Source organism: Thalassophryne amazonica, chromosome 23, assembly GCF_902500255.1.
Source record: "Thalassophryne amazonica chromosome 23, fThaAma1.1, whole genome shotgun sequence".
In the NCBI taxonomy this organism is placed as follows: Eukaryota; Metazoa; Chordata; class Actinopteri; order Batrachoidiformes; family Batrachoididae; genus Thalassophryne; species Thalassophryne amazonica.
Genome location: NC_047125.1, coordinates 24,619,781 through 24,647,476, shown reverse-complemented (window position 1 = coordinate 24,647,476; position 27,696 = coordinate 24,619,781). Strand labels below are relative to the sequence as shown.

Below are 27,696 nucleotides of genomic sequence, written 5' to 3'. Positions count from 1 at the left end.
AAAAAATGAGCTTGATAAGGTTCGTTGTACATCATTTGAACAGTTTTCTCTGCTACGAAGAACAGTACAATAAGATAAACATTGTATTTTTCTAAATTCAAAGACACAATAATACAGGATACAGTCCTACCAGAGGTATAAAAGTACTGTAACGGGATTGTGAGAGAAATGATATGGACACATACCAGCACACACGCACCCGCACATGGAGACACATACACATGACAGCCGCATGCACGCACAGGTCGGGCGCCACGTGTTTTCCGGCCATTCACACGTCTGTACAAACGCACTGTACAAATCGACGACTTGCGCTTCCCGATCATGTCGGTACTGTGGGGCGAGCCTTTGACGAAACCTCTACTTACACATTCTAACCCCGGCCGTTTGGCACACTGACAATGAGGAATGACTCGAATGGAAATGTACCACACGTTCCCCTATAAGGCCACTCAGTTTGAAATCCAACATCTGCGATTTTTCTGTCTGGAGCTAAAAGCTCAGAGAAAAAGCCATCTAAAACTTCAAGGAACGACTCAAGGCATAGCAACAGTCGCCAAGGGAAGGGGCTTCTACTGCATATACTGTACATGGTCTACGGTGAAGGACGACATGAACACTTGGCACTAGGTTTCTCGTATACACCGATATGAATCCTATCAGCACGTTATAGGAGGAATTCAAGCTCTTCTTCTTTGTCGTGTTGGCAATCTGCCGCCACGGGTGAAAACCCACGCTCAAACATTTGGTCCGTACATACACAATACACATTTTTACGTTGACAAAAATAATTCTGTAATGTTAAAAAATAGAATACAAAGCTCTAGTTTGGTGTGCAAATAAAAACGGGACATTACACAGGTATAGGTAAGAGATGTTTAAGCATGAATACTGTAGATGCAGTGCAAAATGATGACAACCCGCCCCACCCGACCCGACCCTAAATCCTCCCGCCGCCAACCACTGTACAGAGACACTATATATAAATGTGCTCTATGACCACCGAATAAAACCAACCAAAAGAAACAAAGAAAGACAAAAATTAAAATGTTGACCAGACATGACGTCACTGGTTGAGGTTTATCCTGATCAGTGTGTACCAGTTTTGACGTTCCCGTCATTTACATTTAAATTTGTTGCACAGGCTTTAAAGATCTGCGATCTCCTCTCTCTCTTTCTCTCTCTTTCAGTCTTGATTGTGACTTGCACCATCTGCTCTTTCAGAGCTCAGATCTACAAACACATCTGGAGCGGGGGAAGTCGATGCTTCCCCGTCTTCTGTCCAGCCTCTGCGTATCCCACACCCTCCCTATCTTGTGGGCGTGGTCTTCTGACTGTGCATGGGTGTGTCTTTGTGATTTTTTTGTTTTGTTTTGGGAGTTTTTTTGTGTTGTGTAGCTGTGTGCTTGTGTGCAGTGAGGAGTGTGGGTGTCTCTGCGTGTAAATGTGTGGTTGTGTGTTTTTTTTTTTTATGTGTAACGCTATTTATAAGACGCTCCCCTCGCGCTCTGCTAACACTGTGACGTGGCGACACGTCGCTCTCTCACACGTGAGTCTGCATCCTCTGTGTGTGTCGGCTGTGGGAGTAGTCAGAGTGTTGGGAAGTGTAGGAGAAGCGAGTGGAGCTGCCGTACTTCCCAAGTCCAGTCTCTGATCCCGCCGGAGTCGGACCCCCAGGGCCCACCCCGACTCCGGTTGCCCCCACCCCGGATCCTACCCCATACATCTCATAAGATGGGCCGGCCTCTAGAGGGGCCAAGCTGGACGGGGCAAAACCCATGCGGTACGTGGAGTAATGTGAGGGGTATCCATAGTTGTCATAAGCCAGCTGAGACGTAGAGTCCAGGAGGCTGCAGTCTCCTGGGAAGTCGCCGGCAGCTGGCGCAGGGTTGGCTGGAGGTTGTTGGCTTTGGCCCCCGCGGGTGAAGGTGTTAAACTGAGCGTAGCTAATGTGGGAAAGTCTAGAGGGGGGCCGGGGGTCATAGCAGGCTTGCGGGCGGCCAGGTGAGGTGAGGGGACCTGGAGGACCAGGGGCTCCCCCGCTGGCTGTGGCTCCTGACCCGCCGGTGCTACTACTAATAGAAGCCGCTCCCCCTGGTGTTCCTGTTGGGGAGCGGTAGTCAGAGTAGTGCATGGTGGAGCGAGAGGCGGGGCGGCCTTCATCATGGGTTGAGGCACGCACGTTGTAGTAGCCATTGGTGGGGTCCTGGAGTGACGGAGACAAAAAGAGGGATAAAAGGTGTAATGACGGGAACACGCACTGGATAAACTAGCTAAAATAAAACCAGTGTTAATATATAAAGTTAAAGAGTTAAGACATGGATTTCCTTGATATACATAAAGCAATGTTGCAGAGTTTTAGGATACCCTCTTCTGTGGTGCATGGTCTAAAGCACATAGCACAAGCACATTTAGGGGGTGGCCACCTCCACTTTGCTATTTACAGTGCGGGTAATCTGAGTACATAACATGTCAATGCACACGACGGGACAACGGCCACCAAAGCTCGCTGAGGTTAAGCGCCAAGTTGAAGCTTAGTATTTTTCCATTAGTGATTGCTTTTATTTCATTTAACTGTTGTTTTCAATTTAGTTTCCTACAGTACATGCACTGTAAACCCACTTGTGTAAGGTGTTTCTGCATGTTTTGGCCAGGATTTTGAGGGGTCTAAAACATGACAGCAATGCCACAACACCAAATTTCCAAAACTTCCTGTCATTAGTAGGGCAAGAAAACGCCTAATTTACTCAGCCAGGGTCCACAAAAGTTGCACTAGTAGCACCATAAAAACTACAGTTCAGCTGTGAAATGCTGGATTCTGACAGGTGACAGTGAGGACCGACGAGCCTCCTATTCCAGGCCATGTTGGCATCTTGTAACAGAATGAGAAAGATGGCACAGTGGGACATCTATGGGCTTGTTCATGCTGGTGGGAGGGTCACTGTGGCAAATGCACAAGTTAAAAATGGTTGAAAGGTTGGAAACTAGCAATGACTCCTGCACTGAGCGCTGCTTGGAACAAAATGCAAGGGCTCTAAATCAGCCATTCCCAAACTCTAAATCAGCCATTCCCAAACGAAATTATCCATGAACTCTAAATGAGTCATTCCAAAACTCTAAATTAGCCATTTCCAAACTCTAAATCAGCCATTCCCAAAACTAAATTATCCATGAACTCTAAACTAGCCATTCCAAAACTAAATTATCCATGAACTCTAAATCAGTCATTCCCAGACTCTAAATTATCCATGAACTCTAAATCAGCCATTCCCAAACTAAATTATCCATGAACTCTAAATCAGCCATTCCCAAACTAAATTTTCCATGAACTCTAAATCAGTCATTCCGACTCTAAATTATCCATGAACTCTAAATCAGCCATTCCCAAACTAAATTATCCATGAACTCTAAATCAGCCATTCCCAAACTAAATTTTCCATGAACTCTAAATCAGTCATTCCGACTCTAAATTATCCATGAACTCTAAATCAGCCACTCCCAAACTAAATTATCCATGAACTCTAAATCAGCCATTCCCAAACTAATTTTTCCATTAACTCTAAATCAAGTCATTCCCAGAATCTAAATTATCCATAAACTCTAAATCATCCATTCCCAAACTTGAGAACATCAAAATGTCATTCGAGGCTCACCTCTTACCTTTCATCATATTTTTTTGATAAACACATGAGACAAAGATGAAGTTTTTCCCATATCTCACCTATCCTCCACCAATCTTGGGGCACATCAGTCCTTATTTACATGTATACAATATATAAATGTAAAATAACAACTAATTTAAATCCTATGGCTTTGTTTTATTTCTGCTGGTTGCATTAAAAAAAAAAACAGGTCATTTTAAAATTTATTACAAAATAAATCTAAGACGTTTTTTTTTCAATGACCTCGAACCTAGCTGCAGTGCCGTCATGGTTCACCAGAGGGCGGCAGCCTACCTGCAGTACCACACGTTTGGAACTACTGCGCTAAATAAATATTATAGATAACATTAATAAACATACATAAATACATTACTACTGTGTGCGTGAAGTAAAAACAGAATTCCTGAAGAAAATGTGAAATTGTTATTTGGGCATTCGTAGTCGAGTTGATCTCAACATACAGCGTCAGTCCACATCGCTGTCTGTTGTGATGCTCCCCTTCTACGATTCTTGACAGGATCCTTCCATTTATTTATTTATTTTTGTCTTATATTCCACCCTCAAGCGATGTTACTTCGCTTTGCTTTGGTGCTCCAGGTGATGTGGGCCGGAGACGGGGGACAGGAGCGTCTGGCTCAGGCTGTTGTTGGGGTGATCTAACCTCCTCTTGGGTTGCATTCATGTCTGTGTTTCTTCACAATGATCCAGCCCAGCACTCCAACTTGGAGGGGTAGTTTGTTTCTGGCCTCACAAAATAGTTTGAGGAGAAGATTTCGGCAGCTCTTTGCTTGAAAAAACATTCATCACTGAAGTCCAACCCAGTGGTGTCAAAGCCTAGAAATGACTCATGCAGAATAAACGAGCAGAATACGCTGTAACGTCTTTTATTTTGTAACAAGTTTGTGATTTATAGTAGTTGAACAATAGGTTTAGCTATCTTATTAAGTAAGGCAAAGACCAAAAGATATCAGAACTACTCGCCTCATCAAGCGCACGAGGGTGCCTTGAAACAGTCACAGCTCCGTCAAGAAAGTGCCTCAGGACAAAGATTGTTGTTGTTCTTCAACATCATACTTCAGGGCACCTAGTCTGCTGTTGCTAACCTGCCACAGAAGAAGGTCCAAAATGCCTCAACAACCTGTATGACATCATCACCACCATCGTCTTGAAAACAAGTCCGTGTGGAGAAGTCGAAGAACAGGTTGATGATGCCTGGGTTTTTATGATCATCTTCTGCCGTCCTTCCTTTGTTCCTCTGTTTCTCTCTCAAGCCACGTGGTCAGGGCAGATGGCTTCTCCAGAGTTTGGTTCTGCTTGAGGGAATTTGTTCCTCCTTGTGTTGTGTGGGCCGCCAGAAGAGGAGGTACTGCTGGCCCACCACCAGAGGGCGCCCTGCCTGAAGTGCAGGCTTCAGGCACGAGAGGGCGCTGCCGCCACGGACACAACCGGGAGTGACAGCTGTCACACAGCAACTCATGACAGCTGTCACCCATCATTTCATCACTCCATAAAAGCCGGATGTCATCTCCACCTCGCTGCCGAGATATCATCTACCTGTGAAGGTAATATTCTCTGCTGTATCTGAACTTAACACTGACTTTATAGTCTGAACTTCTTTGCAGCCGTTTTCCTGTGGGTGTTGCCTTATCTGTGGTATTGGCGTTTTGGTGTGATCAACGACGGCTTCGCTTCACACCCCAACCAGATAAGTGGTTAACAGGAGCTGCACGAGTGTGTGATTACAGGTGGAGGTGACTTTCCACCTTCTGACTGTTTTTGTTACTGGGTGTGCACACACCCACATCTCACTGTTTGTGCTCCTCGCCAGCAGTACCAGATCCGACAGTCGGGGACGGTGATCACCTGGGAATTCGGGACTTGGCGGCTCCAGTATTCACCAGGTTCGGTGGCGGCGGAAATCGTGTGGTTCCGGCTCTTCTCAGGACAGACGTCTTCTATCCTCGAGCCTGCCCACACGTCACCTTTGTGTATTGACTGCTATCAGATTCTGAGATTGTCTGTATATTCATTGTGCACATTCACAACATTAAATTGTTATCTTTTGGCTCCTATATTGACCGTTCATTTGCGCCCCCTGTTGTGGGTCCGTGTCACTACACTTTCCCCAACAGGATATCTCGGCCAACGTCATGGATCCCGAGTGGCGTCAACCATCTGTTAGACAGCCAATGGAAGAGCAGGGTGCGCAGGCGTCGGCTGGAGGCGTGATTGGTGAGTTGCAGCACATCCTCATCGCCTTTACCGCTCGGCTGGACCTGATAACCGAGCAAAACGTCATCCTTAATCGCAGGATGGAGGCTCTCACCGCGCAGGTGGAAGCGCGCGCTCAGGGCGCTGCTGCAGCTCCTCCTCCTGCTGACCCAGTGCCGAATACAGACATTCCACTGGTTATTCAACGACCCCCCCCACCATCCCCTGAAGCATACATAAGCCCCCCAGAGCCGTACGGAGGTTGTGTGGAGACGTGCGCGGACTTTCGTATGCAGTGTTTGCTCGTCTTTGCACAACGTCCCGTGATGTACACGTCTGACGCCAGCAAGGTGGCTTACATGATTAATTTGCTTCAAGGCGAGGCATGCGCTTGGGCTACAGCACTTTGGGAACAGAGTTCACGGCTCCTCGCCTCTTATACTGGGTTTGTGAGGGAGCTCAGAACTGTTTTTGATCACCCTAACAGAGGCAAAACCGCGTCTACCGTGCTGCTGTCAATGAGACAGGGGCGCCGCAGCGCAGCTGAATATGCAGTCGACTTCCGCATCACAGCTGCGAGATCCGGCTGGAATATGACTGCGCTCCGCGCCGCCTTCATAAACGGACTGTCGTCGGTCCTGAAGGAGCACCTGGTGGCTAAGGAGGAACCGCGGGATTTGGCTGAGCTTATCGATTTGGTTATACGATTGGACAATCGGTTAGAAGAACGCCGACGGGAGCGAGGCGAAGGGCGTGGTCAGGCACAAGCCGTCCCTCTTCCTCCCGGGTCCGAAAGAGAGCCATCTTCCCCACGCTCCACAGCCACAGCGCTCCATGTGGCTACAGCTCCCCCTGCTGACGGTGCTAGGGACACTAGCAGGGCCACATTCAGGCAGAGGAGGCTGGTCCGCGGGGAGTGTTTTGTCTGCGGCTCGAGTGAGCATCAGCAGAGAGACTGCCTCAAACGGTCAAAACACAAACGCCCGCCCTTAGAGACTGGGCTGAGGGGGGGGTCAAAACATTCACGTGGGTCATACACATCTGTCAACACGACTCCCAGTTAAAATCCTGAGCGGGGATTTAACCCTTCAAGCCCCAGCACTGGTGGACACGGGGTCAGAAGGGAATCTGCTGGATAGCAGATGGGCAAGGGAGGTAGGGCCCCTCTGGTGGCGCTTTCTTCGCCAGTGAAGGTGCGAGCACTAGATGGCACTCTTCTCCCTTTTATCACACACAAGACACTACCTGTAACCCTGGTAGTGTCTGGGAATCACCGGGAGGAGATTGAGTTTTTTGTAACTCCTTCTACCTCCCGCGTGATTTTGGGCTTCCCATGGATGATTAAACACAATTCCCGGATTGATTGGCCGTCTGGGGTTGTGACTCAGTGGAGCGAAACCTGCCACCGGAAGTGTTTAGGATCCTCGGTTCCTCCTGGTGTAAATGCTAATGAGGAGGTTAAAGTCCCTCCCAATCTGACGGCGGTGCCGGTTGAGTACCACGACCTTGCTGACGTCTTCAGCAAGGATCTGGTGCTCACCCTTCCCCCGCACCGTCCGTACGATTGTGCCATTGATTTGGTCCCGGGCGCTGAGTACCCGTCCAGCAGGCTGTACAACCTCTCACGTCCTGAGCGCGAATCAATGGAGACCTACATCCGGGACTCATTAGCTGCCGGGCTGATCCGGAATTCCACCTCCCCGATGGGTGCAGGTTTCTTTTTTGTGGGCAAGAAAGATGGCGGACTCCGTCCATGCATTGATTACAGGGGGCTGAACGACATAACGGTTCGTAATCGATACCCTTTACCCCTGTTGGATTCAGTGTTCACGCCCCTGCATGGAGCCCAAATTTTCACCAAACTGGACCTTAGGAATGCGTATCACCTGGTTCGGATCCGGAAGGGAGACGAATGGAAGACGGCATTTAACTCCCCATTAGGTCATTTTGAGTACCTGGTCATGCCGTTCGGCCTCACTAACGCCCCCGCGACGTTCCAAGCTTTGGTTAATGACGTCTTGCGGGACTTCCTGCACCGATTCATCTTCGTATATCTGGATGACATACTCATCTTTTCCCCGGACCCTGAGACTCATGTCCAACATGTACGTCAGGTCCTGCAGCGGTTGTTGGAGAACCGGCTGTTTGTGAAGGGTGAGAAGTGTGAGTTTCACCGCACCTCTTTGTCCTTCCTGGGGTTCATCATCTCCTCCAACTCCGAGGGGGGTGTCCTGTTGTGTGGGCCGCCAGAAGAGGAGGTACTGCTGGCCCACCACCAGAGGGCGCCCTGCCTGAAGTGCGGGCTTCAGGCACGAGAGGGCGCTGCCGCCACGGACACAACCGGGAGTGACAGCTGTCACACAGCAACTCATGACAGCTGTCACCCATCATTTCATCACTCCATAAAAGCCAGATGTCATCTCCACCTCGCTGCCGAGATATCATCTACCTGTGAAGGTAATATTCTCTGCTGTATCTGAACTTAACACTGACTTTATAGTCTGAACTTCTTTGCAGCCGTTTTCCTGTGGGTGTTGCCTTATCTGTGGGATTGGCGTTTTGGTGTGATCAGCGACGGCTTCGCTTCACACCCCAACCAGATAAGTGGTTAACAGGAGCTGCACGAGTGTGTGATTAGAGGTGGAGGTGACTTTCCACCTTCTGACTGTTTTTGTTACTGGGTGTGCACACACCCACATCTCACTGTTTGTGCTCCTCGCCAGCAGTACCAGATCCGACAGTCGGGGACGGTGATCACCTGGGAATTCGGGACTTGGCGGCTCCAGTATTCACCAGGTTCGGTGGCGGCGGAAATCGTGTGGTTCCGGCTCTTCTCAGGACAGACGTCTTCTATCCTCGAGCCTGCCCACACGTCACCTTTGTGTATTGACTGCTATCAGATTCTGAGATTGTCTGTATATTCGTTGTGCACATTCACAACATTAAATTGTTACGTTTTGGCTCATCTATTGACCGGTCATTTGCGCCCCCTGTTGTGGGTCCGTGTCACTACACTTTCCCCAACACCTTGCCCTCATCCTCTCCACCATGTGCTCGCACTCGGCCAAATGTCAAGTCTTTGTATAACTCAAGAAACCTGCTCTTCATGTAAAGCACCTTGAAATGTCGTCCTTTTTGATTTGGCGATTTAAAAATAAAAGTGATTTGATCTCTGAGGCCTTGTTTGATGATTTATAATCTCTAGTTATACTCAAAATAGTTGTATTTATTACATTTGTTTCTGGGAGAGGCTATAAACATTCTGAAGGACCCTTATGCCCCTGTGAACCAACAAAGCAGGTCAGAACAAGGATTCTCTGCAGCCTGCCTAGATTTAAGTTGGAAATTTGTTGTCAGCAGGACGTCCAGAAACCTTTGTGACATCATATGGTAGGTTCTTACAAACAGACAATCCTGCAATGTTAAAGAAAGTTGAAAATTCTAAAGGCAACCTGGATCAAAACAACAGTTTAACCAATTCTGTTACTTTCTGTAAAACCATCTCAAAATTTTAGACTGCCAGACGGCAGAGCAGGTGGCTCAGAGGTACAGGGGCTGGACTGACAATACACAGACCGGCGTTCCATTCCAGGTCTGTGCTTCCTGCTCCCTATCTTTGTCCTGGCATACATAGGTCCACCCAGCTGTAAATATGTTCCAGCCTTGGCTGAGGAAGTAAGTAAGCTCCTCCCTCCTTTTTTTGACAGGCAGAAACAACAAAATGAAGAAAACTAACGAAAAGAGAGCTGTCAAAATCTCCTGGAGCCTCCAGCAGGTGGCAGCACATGAGTTTAAACAGGAGACTTTGATCAAGCGTGTGGTTGAAATTGTTTCTACTGCAGCGCTAAGTCATATTTGAGTCGTAATGCAGTTAAGAAACATCACTGCCCTTTGACTTTTACTAATATATCCTGGCCACACCAGTAACAAACACTGAAAATCATTTTTGCTACAGGAAAACATTAACAATGTGACCCTAAAACCATTCCAAAGAAAGACACTTTGAATATTTTATGAAGTAAACGTGGCAAAACAATCTTTTAGGGAGGAAATGCAAATTAAATAAACAAGTTGTTTCGAAGGACAACCTCACTGGATGGTTTACATCTTCAAAAATGTTATACATTAAATATAAATGTAAAAAGCAAAACTGTCTTCAGCCTCTAGGTTTTTGGACCAGTTCTGTAACTAAAATGGAATATTTAACAACCCAGTCCACTCCAAAAGTAATATTTTTAAGGTTATAACACCAGGAGAGAATGTTTTCTCTGTATTTGCATGAAACAAGAGTTTCTCACGAGTGTGAATGTATTTGAATTTGCTGCACCACAAATTTGCAGAGGCTGGTCACAGCCCAGTGTGCAGACTCAGACAGACAGGTCTGAGGAGCCAGATTACAGTCTTAACATATAGAAATACTGTTTAACAATTGGACATTTTTAAAGTTGGTCTTTTACTGTCACATTTATGAAGAAAAAGCTTTGAAAACCACATTTATAAAATCAAATTTCATGTAATTTTGTACTGGCATGTACTTGGTCAAAACAAGACAAAAGACTACTTGATTTTTAATAATGCCCCAATTTAGCCAAAGATGCTACAAGATATTCAATTTGAAAAGTATATCTTGACTTTTTCAAAAGCTAAAGCATCAGTGTTGTTTTTTGATGTATTAGGCCTTTAGAAATGTAATTAAAATGAAAATTTGACACAAAAAACACACCATGACTTTTGTTTGAAAGAGACAGAAGAAGAATTTTAAAATCTATACCAAATATCTGGTTATGTTAATTAGTTAGCTTGTCTGGCAAAAAAAAAAACTACACATGGTCATTTTTTTCAGATAACATGTAAAATAAGCTGAAGATGTGCAGTAAGACTTTAAGTCCAGTTTTTACTCAAAGTATGTTTTTTAAGCATATAACGTCTGTTTTTTACAATGAAGGCACTCTCTCATGCTAATGTTAGCCTGTTAGCATCACGTTATGTGATGCTAGTGAGTTTTCACACAAACATTATCCCATTAGCATTACATTATGTGATAGCCAATAGCATCATGTTATGTGATGCTAGTGAGTTTTCACGCTAACATTATCCCATTAGCATCACAATATGTGACGCCCATTAGCATCATGTTATGTGATGCTAGTGAGTTTTCACGCTAACATTATCCCATTAGCATCACATTATGTGACGGCCAACAGCATCACGTTATGTGATGCTAGGGAGTTTTCACGCTAACATTATCCCATTAGCATCACGTTATGTGATGGTAGCGAGTTTTCACGTTAATATTATCCCATTAGCATCACATTATGTGACGCCCAATAGCATCATGTTATGTGATGCTAGCGAGTTTTCACACTAACATTATCCCATTAGCATCACATTATGTGACGCCCAATAGCATCATGTTATGTGATGCTAGCGAGTTTTCACACTAACATTATCCCATTAGCATCACATTATGTGACGCCCATTAGCATCACATTATGTGATGCTAGTGAGTTTTCACGCTGATATTATCCCATTAGCATTACATTATGTGACGCCCAATAGCATCATGTTATGTGATGCTAGCGAGTTTTCACACTAACATTATCCCATTAGCATCACATGATGTGACGCCCAATAGCATCATGTTATGTGATGCTAGCGAGTTTTCACACTAACATTATCCCATTAGCATCACATTATGTGACACCCATTAGCATCACATTATGTGATGCTAGTGAGTTTTCACGCTGATATTATCCCATTAGCATTACATTATGTGACGGCCAATAGCATCACGTTATGTGATGCTAGTGAGTTTTCACGTTAATATTATCCCATTAGCATTACATTATGTGACGGCCAATAGCATCACGTTATGTGATGCTAGTGAGTTTTCACGCTAACATTATCCCATTAGCATCACATTATGTGACGGCCAATAGCATCACGTTATGTGATGCTACTGAGTTTTCACGCTAATATTATCCCATTAGCATTTCATTATGTAACGCCCATTAGCATCACGTTATGTGATGCTAGTAAGTTTTCATGCTAACATTATCCCATTAGCATCACATTATGTGACGGCCAATAGCATCATGTTATGCAATGCTAGTGAGTTTTCATGCTAATATTATCCCATTAGCATTACATTATGTGACAGCCAGTAGCATCATGTTATGTGATGCTAGTGAGGTTTTACGCTAATATTATCCCATTAGCATTACATTATGTGACGGCCAATAGCATCATGTTATATGATGCTAGTGAGTTTTCACGCTAATATTATCCCATTAGCATCACATTATGTGATGCTAGTGAGTTTTCATGCTAACATTATCCCAGTAGCGTCACAATATGTGACGGCCAATAGCATCATGTTATGTGATGCTAGTGAGTTTTCACGCTAATATTATCCCATTAGCATTACATTATGATGGCCAATAGCATCATGTTATGTGATGCTAGTGAGTTTTCACGCTAATATTATCCTATTAGCATCACATTATGACGGCCAGTAGCATCATGTTATGTGATGCTAGTGAGACTTCATACTAACATTATCCCACTAGCATTACAATATGTGACAGCCATTAGCATCACCTTATGTGATGCTAGTGAACTTATCATGCCAGCGTTAGCCCAACAGCATTACATTATCTTACATTTTCAACTTTTAAAGACACGTGAATGACTCAATCCATTGTGAATCACTGCCTTAAAGCGCGGAATTGCTCTCGCCTGTGATATATGTCCGTATGTCCAACTGTAACAATTCTCCATTTGGAGACCCAACACCGGAAGTCAATCTCACCTTCAAATCATACTCCTGACGGGTGTCCAGGGTGTCGCTGCGCAGGTCTGATTTGAGCTCTATGTCATCCTTAAAGGGCTGATTGGAGGGAGAAAAGGACACAGAGGGGAGAAACTAAACCATCAAACAACAGAACAAAACAGCAAAAATCAAAAAGGAGAAGAGGAGGTGCCGTAACAAAACAGAAAAGGGAAGGAGGCAACAGAGTATGACAAGGGAAGAGAAAAGTGTTAACAAGGAGATATTACACGGGAAAAGAAGAGGTTTTAGTCAAAAGATACAGTGTGGCACAGGGAGAGGTCACGGAGTTAATGCAGGCTGTATAAACAGTGTCCAGCCCAAGTGCACGTTTCCCGCTGCCGCTCACCGAGTACATGGCTTTCACCATGCGCGATGCCGTGGACACGCTGCCAGAGTCCTCCTCTAAGCTGTGGGTCTCTTTGTTTATCGTCTCCACCTTGATGTCGGGCTTACCCAGCGTGACCCCGCGCCGGCCTGGAAACAAAAACAGGGCAAGGCTGAACGCAGCTGGACGCGCCAAACTCCGCCGGGTTTGTGTTTTCGCAAGCACAAGGAGTCGATTCAGAGGGGAAGGAGAACCACGCGGCTTAAAGCAAGTCTGACTTGCTGCAAAAACATTTGGTTTATAGTTAAACCTAACATTATGTTATGCTGCATGACAAGGTGGAACTAAGCAGGGTGTGTGCAGACTCACTGCCTTTGCGCTGGCGGTAGAAGATCAGCACAAGGACCAGCAGACAGATGAACAGGAGGATGGTGCAGCCCACCGTCCCGCCGGCTATGATCCCCACTGGGACGTCCTCTGAGGTCACGAGGTGAGAGACGGGAGGAGAAACGGGGGGAAAAGTCAAGTTAGAAATGACACAGCAGGTAACACTTGTTGAAAAATGCCCACGTTGCACACGGACAACATCGAAAACACCTCACTCATTCTGTTGGTGTCACTTAGGTGTCTCTGGCCATCAGGAGCTGATTTTTAATCTCTAAAGCATTAGTACCCAAAATACTGTGGGTTCAAAGCCTAACTGAGTTCTTCTTCTGTGGTATTCTGGTAAACAATGGCAGTCTAACTTTCTAACGTGCACATTTTACTCCAAGTTGCAACCAGAAAATTTATCCAAATGCATATTATTTATTTATTGTTTAAACATAAATTTCTCCAAGGTACTTTTAGTCATTATTTATTTATTTTTAATTTAATCAAGGTTTCAAAGCCTTATTACTGGAAAACAGTTGAAGTCTCAAGTTTATTTTCCTCTTTTTTTTTCCCTCCAAAATCTGGCATTTCTTGAGCAGGTTGTGTTTTACTTTTTCTTTTCTTTTCTTTTTTTAAATATTGCAATTATTTTAATATTTTTATTGCTATGGCCCTCACACATTCCATCTGTGACTGTTTTTGGCCTTTGGAAATATCCTCGGTGCCTGTCAGTGCCTCAGTGGTTGTAGTAGTTGTAATTCATTGTTATTATCATGTAATAAGTTGTGAATTGTCTGTCTGTTTTTCCATCTGATTTGCACCAATCTTGGCACACATACAGAGGTGAGTTTGGGAAAGGCCCAAAGGTCAATCACTGGAGTCAAGGTCATTGTAGTTAAAGGTCAAAATGTATGATTTTCACTCTGGGTTGTGGAATTGCCCAGCAAGGTCCAATTTGTGAACGGTCATTCACTGAGGTCAAGGTCATGTCTCCTTGTCTTTGTTGACTTGCTCCTACCAAGTTCTTTTTGCCGATTTGAAGGCTGACCCAAAAATTGCCCTATCGAATTCAATTTTCAACCCAATTTAAACCAAATGTGTCATACACTTTGGTGGATTCCAGAAATGCTCTCAAGGTCATTCACAGGTCAAATGATTGGGTGAAAGTCAAGGTCACTTGGGTCAAATGTTGTTGTAGTCCTTCTCATCTTCATGTCCACAGTTGCTACATACCTAGTTGATTTAAAAATTACAAATCCCATAAAAATAACATTATTATTCAAAATAATATTGCTGAATAAACATTCTGACTCCAAAGAAATGTGCGAAAGGTTATTTGACGGTTTAAACTATAGTATTCATAAATTAAACAAGTGCTGCAACGCACCAGTCTCCTCCAGTGAGATGATCACGGTGCCCGGGCCAAATGAGTTCCATGCCGTGCAGTTGTACGTCGACATGAAATCGGACTCAATCACGTTGTTGATGGTGAGGGTGGAGAGGACGCCACCGCCCTCGGCCGCCGGTTTGCTCTGCTCCACCGTGTACCTCTCCAGCAGGGTCCCCTTTTCCTTCTCCCACACATTCTCCTTCCACGCCCACACCTACAGCACACAATGCAACAATAAGATAACACAAAATGTAAAAAAATAAATAAATAACAGTCTTGTTCCAACACATTCAAGTAAAATTTGACACTGTTAGAATGGCCGAAGCAGAGGGTCACCCCTCTGAGTCTGGTCTGCTTGAGGTTTCTTCCTCAATATCATCAGAGGGAGTTTATCCTTACCAGTGTCACCTGTGTGCTTGCTCTAGGGGTTGGTAAGGTTACAGCGCCTTGAGGCAGCTTTGTTGTGATTTGGCGCTATTTAAAATTAAATGAATTGAAATTTAGTTGTGTGTGTTAAGAAATAATGAATTAATATTATTTGATTTGAGTTCAAACTTTTACATAAATGTCTGTCTTGTTGTCTTTCTACAATAGGATTATTAACTCCATCTGACCTCATTAACAATTCAAGGTACATACACGACCATTTTCAAGATTCACACGTGCGGGGATTTTTATGTGATTTTTTTTTTTCTCCCCTAAATTTCCCCATTGTGATGGCTGGTATTCCTAAACCATATTTTTGTACAAAAACAATACTGACCTAATTTTTTTAAATCGTGCACAATTAAATTAGTTAAAGCAGGCATTTTTTTTTCCAACAGTACACACACAATCCAATAATTTCCAAGATAATTCCTCCAGACAGATTTTTGCTGAAGCTGATTACGGAGGGAAATCCACCTGAAGTTGAAAGACAGGTGTTGGACTGTGATGACATTCTGCTCCTTTTTAGTCTCTTCATTCATTTCATATTGCTGACTTGTTACTGTAATACACTGGGGAGTCATTTCATCAGTGTCATTAAAATAAAAGAGGTATTTCCTGTTTAAGTGGATCAAATATAAACTTGTCTCCAAAGAATTTTAAGGCAAACTGTACTCCCTAGCCTCAGTGGTTACGGACGTATTACCCCTTAAGCCCTAGAGCCTATTTCACCAAAATCACATACCCATACATTATGATTTATTTCTCAGCTTGTACAAGGTCAAAAATGCAAAAGTTTGGATCAGCTGAAAGACAGGTCCTCTGGGATGTTGTGGTGTATGTTGGTGTCAGCACTGGTTAGTTATGAGTGTTCAAATGTTCCAAAACAGGGCAAGTCCCCAAATTTGAGGAGTCCAGGGTTTAAAATTAAGTATGGGGTGAATTTTGCTGCTTTTGGTCATAACCATGTCAAAGCATTTCATTCAAGCTTACAAATAATTTAACACCAAAATTTAAACGGTAGGTTAAGCAGCTCATGAGATACAAGACGACATCCACTGAAATATGCCTAAATTTTGTTAAAATGAATTTGCTGGGTTGGAGAATTAGTCACATCAGCGCATGTATCGTGCAACAGATAGCTGACCTCAGATTGACTAAGTATGTCATAAACAAAAAAGAAGAAATTATATATCGATTTCCAAACATCCGCATAAGCAACAGTTTACATATTTTTCTAGTCCACACTGAAGGGACAGTCAGTGGGTGGAGGTGATTCACTTGGTGAGAATCTCGCACTTCTGTAAAAGCAGCTGTATTATTCAGCACTGAAGTTTTTGTACTAAGGGAAGTTAATTATGCATAAACCCCCACATGTTCCCATAATCTGCCCATTTATTCCGGAAAAAGAGAATCTCCTGGCTGTGGTGTTTACTGGGACAACTGTTCCTCTCCTGTCCTTTATATTTTATAAATCTCTTTCTGTCCCTTCCTTCGCTCCTTCCATTAGGAGCTCGCACTGCGAGTCAGGACGGATCAGTCACAGAGGAAATATTACAGCGTCTCCGCGATACAGCTGAGTGTAGAAAGCACCCAGGACGATTTCTGACGTGGGAGCTAAAAGCAGCCCGGCTTAATGTTAGTGTTGGTTTGTTTATGTGATGGATAGAAGGAAAATTCTAGCAGGGTTTCAGGGTGAGTCACCGCTCAAGAAGAAAAGGGGGCCGCAGCTAAAAGCATTTACCGTGCAGGAGTGGAGCCATTTAGGAACAGAAAGGTACAATACCAGTAAAATACAAACCGCTGTAGGACTAAAAAGTACACCCTTCCGCTTTCTGTCACCAAAGCCTTCCCTTGTTCGGCTTCTTCTGAATAATTAACCACAGCTTAAGATTTGGTATGCTGTACAATTTATTTTTTAAAAGGTACTTTCTTATGTCTATGTGACACTTTCACTTACAATCTTATCCGGAGGTGGCGTACTGGCTATGTAGCATTTCACCTCGCCTCGTTCTCCTCTTACCGCGTACTGGACTGGGTCACTGGAGATGATGGGAGGACCTGAACCAAAAACAGGAGAGCAAAGAAAGAACTGTGACAGTCAAACCTCTTTCTTTATTTAAATAATCGAACCTTATTGAGCCTTTTCTTTTTGGAAATACACGGTTTTCTTTCCTCTGCGTTTACTGACCGTTGACAGTAAGCGTGACCTCAGTTTCGCCAACTCCGATTCGAGGGACGATGGCCTTACACACATACTGACCAGCATCAGCCTGGCTCACGGACTTCAAGTACAGCTGGTTGCTGTTACTGAGAACCTGTGGTGAATTTAAAATAAAGAAAGGAATCCAAAAATAAACAAACCTGGATTGTGACGTGATATTATTCAGAACATGTGAAACCATAAGAGTGCACAAACACACAATAAATAATGTGTACAGTAAATATAACCAGTAAATTCATATATACACATACACACACAATTTTAACTATTGATACTATTAATTTGCTGTGTAAAGTGTTTCAGGCACAGAATGATGATTTCACAGGAGCACCTGGTAGAACAATCCAGCAATTTTCCTCATCATTGTGATCCATTTATCATTTTACTGAAGAAACAGTGTCAAAGACTTCAAACTATGCTAATGCTGCATTCATTGAAAGCCAGAAGTCAATAATTCCTAGTCTGTATTTCTGCCGTCCAATCTAAATGCATTCCAGTGCATCTGCTCTGCAAAACATGGACACCCACAATGTTTGAATGACTGGTGACATCGAGCTCCATTCTTACAATAGTTTCATCTGCCATCTTGGGAGGGGAATTGTCAAGTCAGTAGCCGTCAGACACATGTTATTGCATAAAACCCTCCATCAAACACGACACATTAGTAAAAATTAATCATCTATATTATAATAGCCAAGTGGCCTCTGTGCGCATGTGTATATGTGAATGGCTTCAATCACGGAGAAACTGGGGAGAGCTGACATTTTACGTTTGGTATGTTTATGTATATTGGGTCAAGGATGAACGCCGCAAAAACAGAAAGTTGATAGGACAAATATTTTTGGAGAAATGAGCAATTTTAGCTAACCAGTAAACAATGGATGTTGTGCTGCAATGCACCATGGGAGTTCAGGGTTTGGCGGTTTTGATTGTTGTTATTGTGCTTCGTGTTAGTTTAACAGTGTTGTTAGTGTTATGGATTTATTGTGTTTTTGGCGTTCAATTGGTTTAGTCAGTTTAGTTAAGTGTCATGTTGCCGGTACCATGAGTGAAAAGTGTATTGCTTTTGATGTTTTCTACCACTGTCTCTGTTTATGTACGTTGAAAAATAGAAGCACCTACTTGCAGCAGAATGCGGAGAAGACAAGAAGCTCTGTGTGCGTGCATTCATATAACTTCAATCATGGACAAACTGGAGAGCTCAGATTTGCCATTTGGTGTGCTTATGTATTTTGGGTCAAGGATGAATGCTGTGAAAATTACATTCTGGACTAACATGCCATTCCAGCAGAGGGCGGCAAATCATTTTTATATTAAAAGCGTTAGTGCATGATTTTATTTAGTAAGTTCAACATAAGCACATAATATAATTGTAAACATGTTAAAAATACATGGATGACACAAGAAAGTGAAAACACGTATTTCCATTGTGATCTATTTAAAAATAAAATAATAATGATGATAATAACAGTGTGTGTATATGATAAGATAGTAAATTAACATAAAAAAATCATGTAATTAAAAGGAAATAAAAGGGTTGAGTTCTTCTAAAAACTGTTGAGGTCTAATGTTCTAAAAACATTGTGGACTCACACGTCATTCCAACTCATTACAGAAACTTTTATTGCACAATTTATTATCATCCTTGAAAAATGTCAGCTATCTATTTTAGAAGCACGACCCAATCTAGAGACTGTGGATCCACACGGCAACACGCTACTGAAATAATAGTTCTGCTTACGGCTAACTGTGTGTGCCATGATATTTCTTTGACATTAGATCAGCACTTGGTCTACTCAGTTCTTGCCTGAGTATTTTATCTCTTAATAACACAATCTCAAAATCAGACAATCCACAAACTATAATATTAAAACAGGAAGCTCGGGGTCTTATGGTTTATTAAAAAGTCTGTTTTTATGGGATGCTGCAGCTTAAATTCTGTGTAATACCAAATAATTATTCAACTTGTCTCTGCAGTGAAGTCATCTGTTGCTGTGAAAGACATCATGATAGGATGGGACAAACATTACAAATCTAAGTGTGCAGATAATCACTTCAAGAAAGCAAAACAATCAGGAGAGCTGTTTTTAAACTTCTTACCATGTTGGAACCCTTTTTGAACCAGGTGAGTGTGAGCGGGGGATTTCCAGCCCATTTGCAGTTGAGTGTGACATCAGAGTCCACATCCACTGTTTTTGGCTGCGGCTCCACCAACAGGATCGGCCCGACTACAGACAGAGACAAAGATGACGCGGCCTTACCGACCTCTTGTTGCATTTGACTAATATTAGTCTAAAGGGGAGAAGCAGCTCGGAGAAAACACATCACAACAGCAGCGTATCCGCCTGGGCTTGTAAGTGAAGCGGGCGCAAATGGAAGGAGATCAGATGAGCGGGGTGTGACTCACAGTGCACGTCCACCAGGATGCTGACATTGGTCTTTCCTACGGCGTTGAAAACTAGACAGGAGACGGGCTCGGTGAAGAAGGAGTGGTCGGCCTTGGTGGTGAACACGCTCTCTCTCGCACCTTGCAGAATGACGCCACCCTTAGCCCACCTACAGATACAACACAAACTGTTACTACACACACACACACACATATACTGGGTGCACAATGACCAGTGGACCATTAAAATATTTGCAAACTAAAAATGTTAAAAAATCTTTCCTTTATTTTTTTAAACATAAAGAACCATTTAATTTATTGTTAATATGCTAAATCAAGTAACAAGACATTCTTATGGTTTCTATCAGCAATAATACAGCAGAGAAATGTGATTTTCCTCCTATTATTACTAATATGTACTGTTATAATAAGAATTCTTATTATTATTAAATTTGAGAAATGTTTGTTGGAATGTTGGTTTGGAAGATTTCCATCAAACTTGATATGTGGATGAAGGGTGACCCCCGAATTGCCCTTAAGACATTTGTTTTAGCAAAGGTCAAGGACACTGGGGTCAAAGGTTAAAATTTTGGTTCGTCTGTTTGGACATTTTTCCCAAAAACTTGATATGTAGATGACAGTCAATCCCACAACTGACCTTTAAGGGTTTGTTTAGGCGAAAGTCAAGGTCACTGGGGCCGTATTTCAAATTTTTAATTTTTCACCTGCAATGTCTTCCAAGCTTGATACACATATATAGGTCAGTTCTTCAAATGTACAGTCAAGATCAGATTTGTTAAAGGTCAATCACTGGGGTCAAGGTCATTGGTTTGGCATATGACATACATAGAGGCTAGACATAAAATCAAATATTTGACTTTATTCTGAAATAGCATTACAAAATTAGAAAATTACAAAAATGTCTGAGTTGTAAATGTGCGTATTTTTTGTTTGTTTTTAAATGGTTTCTATAGGGTGTATATAAAAACACACCCACACAGTCTCACAAGTGAAATTTAAGAAATAATCACTGTTTGTAAAAATGGGAAACTGGAACATAAATGATATTTATAATTATAACATCTGGCTCGGTTAGCGATCACTCCACATGCACAAAATGGCCAGTTTCAAACCTGTAGCCCATAATAGGAGGGTTGGCATGAGCCTGGCAGGTGAAGGTGACTCTGTCCCCCTCGTGTACGGAGCGAGGCTCAATAGACAAGGTCACTGTTGGCAGGTCTGAAAAGAGAGAACGCACATATAAAACAATCGCCTCACTGCATCCAGTGCATGCCGCAACTTAGATGCCATTTTAGTGCAAACTGCAGTGGCTGTGCTTCTAGGCCTGAAATAGAATAACGCAAGCATACCTAGCGACTTGAAACTTGATAAAATTATTTTAAAAAGTACTTAATTTTCCATGTAATGGGAAAACGTTGCTTGCGTGACACAAATGGACTTCTGTGACATATGTAACAGGTGTCCAAAACCAGCCGTTTCTGGCATAAAGTTTGTTTAGAGCAGGATAACTTCCAAATGCACAGAACAGAACTGTGAGACTTTTGGGATGTTGAATATAAAACCACATTCACGTGCAGCTATTAAATGTAGATAACAGATTTTGCATAATCGGACTCCTTTAAGGGAGCAGTGTTGCTTACGGTGCACATTGAGAGTGACTGTTGTGCTTTTGCCGGTGGGAGCTGCCAGATTGGTGGCTATACAACTGTAGTTCCTCCCAGTATCTGTGTCGACCGGTTGGATCGGCAGGTAGCTACGGGTGGTGACTCTCTTTCGGTCCGGAAGCACCTCCTGGGAACAGAGATGTTGGTGCAAAATTTGTAAACACGGCTTACGACTGCATTATGTGTGTTTTGTTATTGTTGTTGTAAACTTACAGTCATGCTGACAGCCCCGTCCACAGGAAGGCCATCTTTGAGCCACTCGATTGTAGAAGGCGGTTTGGCCCCTCGAGACACACAGCTGAGGTTGTAGGACTCTCGTGCAGTCAGTAACACCTCCGGACCGCCGTCTATCACCGGGTCATCTGGCGGGACTGGAGGCCGTATGGGGGAATGTTAGCAAACCACACAATCTCGACTTGACTTGCGCACGCACGTAAATGAGGACACACATACTGAGGACGGTGAGTTTGGCCCTCCTGGATCTCAGGGCAGCATCCGGGGCCTGGCACTCGTACAGCGAGTCATCAGACAGATCGGCGGACAGAATCTCCAGGTTATACTGGCCCAACTCCTGAACACGCAGCACACGGTACCTGGGCCAGGCTGAGACACACACACAACAAAATAAGGAAATAAAGTCTGCATTTTCATAAACATCTGACAGTGTGACTTTGTGTTGGTGTGGATCAAAGTGTGAATTCAGCTGCTGTAAATTTTATTCTAACTTCATTTATGTAGAAAAGTAAGAAAAGTAAGCGGGTTTACTTAAAAAGCTGTTGACAGCAGGTACGAGTGAAAAAAAGTTAACGAATCAGTCGAGAGTGAGTGTGTTTGGATGTTGGTCATCTTGTTAAGACAAAATACTTTGCATTGCATTGAGCTCTGGGTAACAGCAATTAGTATATTTTATGAACCTGCAAATGCAAACTACAAAAAGCACGCATGCATCAAGAACCCATTTTTAACCAAACACCCATCTGGTCCAGATTGGAGTTTGTGCTGATTCGAAAAAAACTAAGGGTTTTTGTCCAACACGGGGAAACAAACCAAATTTTTTGCTTTCACTGTGATGAAAAGCTGCATGATGTCATAGAGCCGCATGTGCATGATGTCAAACAACTAAATACACACATTCACACCGTTTCACAGTGCCAACCCTCATGCAACAAATGAGTCCTCTCAAATCCCCCCTTTCCCTTCCCCCATCTGCCACACAGCACAGCTGTGTTGATGCTGTACATTCTCGCCATTAGGTGGAGTGCACGCTCTCTATCCCCAGCAGGGGGAAAGATGAATGCATTATGACAGAGATGTTTTGGAGAACTCAAATCAGCTCCAGTCCACCGCCGTGCACAACGCATGTTTGCAACACCATAACCTTGTGTGTCCTTGTTTCTGTGTCTGTGTGTGTGTGTGACTTGTATATACATCCATTTGCATGTGAAATGTCCAGAGTGAGAAGGAGGCGGTGTATGTGTGCACCAGTGTTCATTCATGTTTCCATTTAAAATCGTTGTCTCGAAAACGAAGGAGAAAGAGCCGAAGAGGAAGGAGGGATGACAGGCAGGAGAGAAAGAGAGTGAGAGAGAGAAGATGGAGTTAAAATGAGGGCTGAGTACAGCAGAGGGACGAAAAAGAGAGAAGGGAGCTGAGGAGGAGGAGGATGGAATGATGGAAAGGAAAGGAAAGGAAAGGAAAGGAAAGGAACAGCATAGAAGCACAAAAAATGAGAGTTGACTGAAGGCATCAACAGAATACACAAAGCCAGCACAGCCACACCAAACATAATGATGTCATAAAGGCTGAAGTGCCACATGTTTTTCACAGTAATTGCCCCCGTTGGGCTAATCAGGGCCAATCTGACGAAGCTGCCACACGACCGTCAGACCCATTATTCCCTCAAGTTGTGTCAAAGTCAAACAAGCTGTTGTGGTGGCCACAGAGGGGCGGAGCAGGAGATTTACCCAACGGACATGCTCGTTTGCTGATTTACTGATTTTGATTCTCAACAAAAATCAGATGTGAGTCAATCACTGTCACCTGCTATTTATGGAACAGAGGTGATGATGTCATTCTCCTCCGCCCAGCTGAAGGGTGTCAGTGTGTAAAATGTAACGCAGGCAGCTGCAAACCACACACAGAAAATACAGCGGATATGGCCATTATTATTATTATTATTATTATTATTATTAGTCAGCTCCACAAGTATTTGGACACTGAAATGTTTTGGGGGGAATTTTACCTCAGTACTCAACCATAAAGGAGTTGAAATGAAACAATTAAATATGCTCCTGTAGTGTCAAATGTTTTTAATTATTCAAAATTATTTATAATATTTGATTTGCAAGAAACAAGTTTGCCACATTATTCACCACTTTGTTTTTAAGTTGAGAACTGCAAACACACAGCGGGCTCGTGGTCCATTAACTATTGGGGTTTTTCATCTGTTCATACATCAAAGTGTGTCTGAAGCCCAAACTGCTTCTGCACAGAATACAAGCTGCTTTGGATAAAAGCATCTGCTGAATGCATGAATGTAAAGGTGATTTTTCTCTCAAATGTTTGACATCTTTCAGGCAAAACGACTCTGCAGGCTCAGTGTAACTCTCACTAAAATATTTAGGACCAAAAACCCTTTTTTCCCCTCACAGATGAGGCACCACAGACAGAAACTCCACTTATGATACAATAACATGCTGCTCACTGTCACGTTTATGAGTCATCATCATTATTTCCCCATTAATCATTTGGTCGGGACAAAATTAATAAAGAAGCAAAATCTCGTCATGAAGAATATGAAATCAGATGTTTCGTTGGTTATTCTTTGTTATTGTTGCACTTTGTGTGGGGGGTTTTGTTGGGGGGGAGCGAGGAATGATAAACAAATATGTCATGAAAATAGATGTAGATAAATGTTTCGTTCAGGTTCTCTTTGGACAATTCTTCATCCCGATGTGCATTTTTGGAGCTCTAATTGTCATTTGCTTAATTACATTCACATTATGCTTTGAGTTTCTGGAAAAGGACCTCAGTGAGACAGTCCATATTTTATTGTTAGGCCCATAAATATTGGGGCATTGATAAAACTAGTGCAGTGCCCATAGGAAGTTTATATTCCTATAGAAAATTGGAAGCTAAAAAGTTAATTAAAAGAGACCATCACCAAATCAATACCCTATAATAATGCAATTGAATTCTAAATAAAGTGTTGTGAGATGCCATCACCAGAATGCAGCGTTTCAAAATGCCACCGGTTGTAATATGAATAATAAAATTCATAACCAGTGAATATACCTGTGCAATATTCAGCACAGTCCTTTAATTTTCCCTCAAAATATATTATTTTACAAACTATATCTCATCATTTTTGAACGGTTTATCTATTAAAGAGTAAAAACTGTAAGAAATCAATTTTAAGGCCTGAAAGAAGTTTCTGTAGGAAGTATTTTAGCCATAAGGTCAAGTGAGAGAGGGAAGTGTTGGCTTTTTAAATACATGAAAGAAACTGGACTATCGAGAAGATTTAGTACTGCTATACCGGACTGATGCAGAAGGTGGCAGCAATGCAACAATAAGGATGCCGGCTGCCATTAAACGGCATAGAAGAAGAGAGGGGTACGCTTGTTTTTATCCACACTGTCACGTTTTGAGAGGAGTGCGTTTTGTGTCAAAATAAAGCCATAAAATGTATTTTTTTTAAGTTAGAGGTTTTATATGATGAAATAAACAGAACATGGAAACAAATTTTGACAGAAATCTGGATACAAATGGGGGTTTTGCAGAACAGAGACGCCACACAGGGCGCCATCTTGGAAGTACTAATGGTACAATATCAAAACAAAGGTTTAATGTCAAATAAAAGGTTTTGAAAATGAATCCCCAAAATTTTCATAATAAAGGATGCACATCATCGTGCAGTGTGCAAGCCATATCCGAAAGGTCGAGCTGACAAATAGTCAGAGAGATATGCGAGCCACATACACACACACAGACGTTTCTTGCTTTATAGATGAATACTTATTTTAACTGTGTGCTACTAGATGCGTCATCGCAGATGCATCCCAACAGAATCTGGTTCTGCTTGAGGTTTTTTCCTGTGTTCTCCTTATCACTGTCATCTTATGCTCACTTTTCAGGGAATGTTGGCTCTCTGTATATTCTATATGTATATTGTTCTCTGTATATAAGTGGCTTGAAATGATGTATTTTGTGTTTTGACGCTATACAAATAAAATTATTTGGAAGAGTTTAAATTGAGGACAACTCCAAATCAGGTGCATGGTGGTGGATGACTGACCACAGCTGCCTATTGCATATTTTGGTGCTTTTGAGCACAGAAAACCTTTTCCTCCTCACAAAGATTACCTTCTAAACAGCAATGTGCCACTTGCTGGTGCACCCGTCTATTAAAAGAGATGACAGGTGACACTCTGATGAAAGACAACCCTTTTGTGCCCTGCACCCTACTGTGCATTTAGATTATGCACTGAAAGTTTGTGCGCCGTTTTGCAATGTTACCTCAGCTGATTTAAGTTTGGAGATGGCGCACAGAAACCAATCGCTGCTTTCTTTCACTCCCTATCACCTTATGTTCAATCAGCTCTTTTGCAGCTTCAATAAAAAGTTAGCTAAGAAAGCATGAATCAAATAATCAGCTCTGTGTTACTGAAGATGAATCAGATAGTTGTTTGGACGTCACTTATGCTGCAGTCGGTTTATTTCCTCCACCATGTGCTTCCATCAACTCCTTGATGTGACTCACAAATTCCACCTCCTGACGTGAAGGACAGGCACCGATTGGGCTGAATTCTCCAAGAAGCACTGAATTCAGCCAAATCTGACGGTCACAATACTGGATAATGCACAAGGCTTCAGAGATGCTGTGCACTGCACGCACAATTACTACACCTGACATTATAAGAGCAAAATCTATATATTGTTAATGTGCAAAAATTAATGTGCAAAAATAAGCAGCCCTGAAATCTACTGAATTCATTTATTCTACAGCATATACTGATGGTGTAAGTATCAAGTGTCTGCCATGTAATGCTCTTGATGAACTGTGTTCACAAAAATGCATCCAGACACACGGACACAGACAGACGACATTACGTCCGTAACGGCAAGACACCAGAGTGGTGACAAACACTTGTAGCAGGTCATCAAATGTCAGATTTTGTCTCTTTAAATATGAAGCAGAAGCACCGGCGTACTACGTCCTGATTGATTCATTTCACTTTGGACACACAGCGGAGGCGCCTGAAGGAGGCAGAGTGAGTGTCTCACCCCGGAGGTCTTCTCCGATGCCCAGAGCCAGGCCATCTTTGGTCCACTGAACAATGCCAGAGTAGTTGAAGACAACACAAGACAGGATCACCCTCTGGCCCCGAACCACCGACTGGTCTGCCGGCTCCTGAGAGAACCTCGCTGTCCACCCTGGAGGACGAGAGACAGAGACATGGAGAAGTGAAATGAACTGGAGGAGGAGAAAAGATAAAACGTTACTGCATCTGTGGGTTTTTGTTTTTTTGTTAATTGATTAAAAACTCCATTTCCCCCCAGATGCAATGGAACACCACAATTGCAGCATTTAATTGGATTTAACTGCTTGCGGCCATCGGCTTCATCAGAGCGGAAAAAAAGGGGGGCGTCAAAAAAGAGTTAGACGGACAAAAAAAAAAAAAAGAGAGAGGGAGACGATTAAAGCTGATTCAGGAGAGGAAAGTCTGGCGATCACACAGACAACTTCTATCCATCGGGTCTCTCACCTCTTCTAGCTCCTCAAACTCGCCCTCACCCTCCCTCCTTCCCTTCTTCTCGTTTTTTCCCCCTCAACTCATTCCTGCCTGTGAGTCATCACCCAAGCTTCCACTCCCCAACCAAAACTACAGTGGCTGTCATTGTCTACGAGAATCTCTCCCGACAGTCGGCGGGCCGCTGTGACGGTCCACCGGCCGCCTGTCCGATGCAAGAAAAGTCAAAGGACGAGTGGGGAACCCTCCTCTTTTCTTCCATGGTATATGATGACAAGCAGTAATTGGATGTCAGCCAAACAATGGATGTAATCGCTATGGAGGATTTGCATCACTGTGTATTGTTTTTTATTTCCAAGCCTCTCATGTAGTAGCTCATTAACCCGATGCTTCATTCTGCACCCTCCTCCTCCTCCTCCTCCTCCCCCAT

The 27,696-nt window shown here is 43.1% G+C and overlaps 1 protein-coding gene across 1 annotated transcript; it reads right to left on the bottom strand.

Moving 5' to 3' along the window:
• Positions 1-88: 88 nt before the first annotated feature.
• On the bottom strand, positions 89-27,696 carry LOC117505416 (kin of IRRE-like protein 1). Its single transcript, XM_034165060.1, has 15 exons — positions 27,669-27,696; positions 26,800-26,949; positions 21,967-22,116; positions 21,727-21,884; positions 21,490-21,640; positions 20,962-21,067; positions 19,850-19,998; positions 19,543-19,670; positions 17,410-17,536; positions 17,179-17,279; positions 14,790-15,006; positions 13,400-13,507; positions 13,052-13,179; positions 12,685-12,762; positions 89-2,206 (listed from the first exon to the last, which is right to left on the bottom strand). The coding sequence occupies exons 1-15, from the start codon at positions 27,694-27,696 to the stop codon at positions 1,544-1,546; spliced, it is 2,442 nt and encodes an 813-aa protein (XP_034020951.1). The 3' UTR covers positions 89-1,543.

Bases quoted from the DNA above. Each gene is read 5' to 3' on its own strand.
- LOC117505416 (XM_034165060.1), bottom strand. From the start codon at position 27,696: ATGGGGGAGGAGGAGGAGGAGGAGGAGG. The intron at 19,671-19,849 runs GTGAGTCACACC...CTCTGTCTGTAG, and splicing joins CATCCTGGTGGACGTGCACT to TCGGGCCGATCCTGTTGGTG. The intron at 17,537-19,542 runs GTAAGAAGTTTA...AATTCACCACAG, and splicing joins TCAAAAAGGGTTCCAACATG to GTTCTCAGTAACAGCAACCA.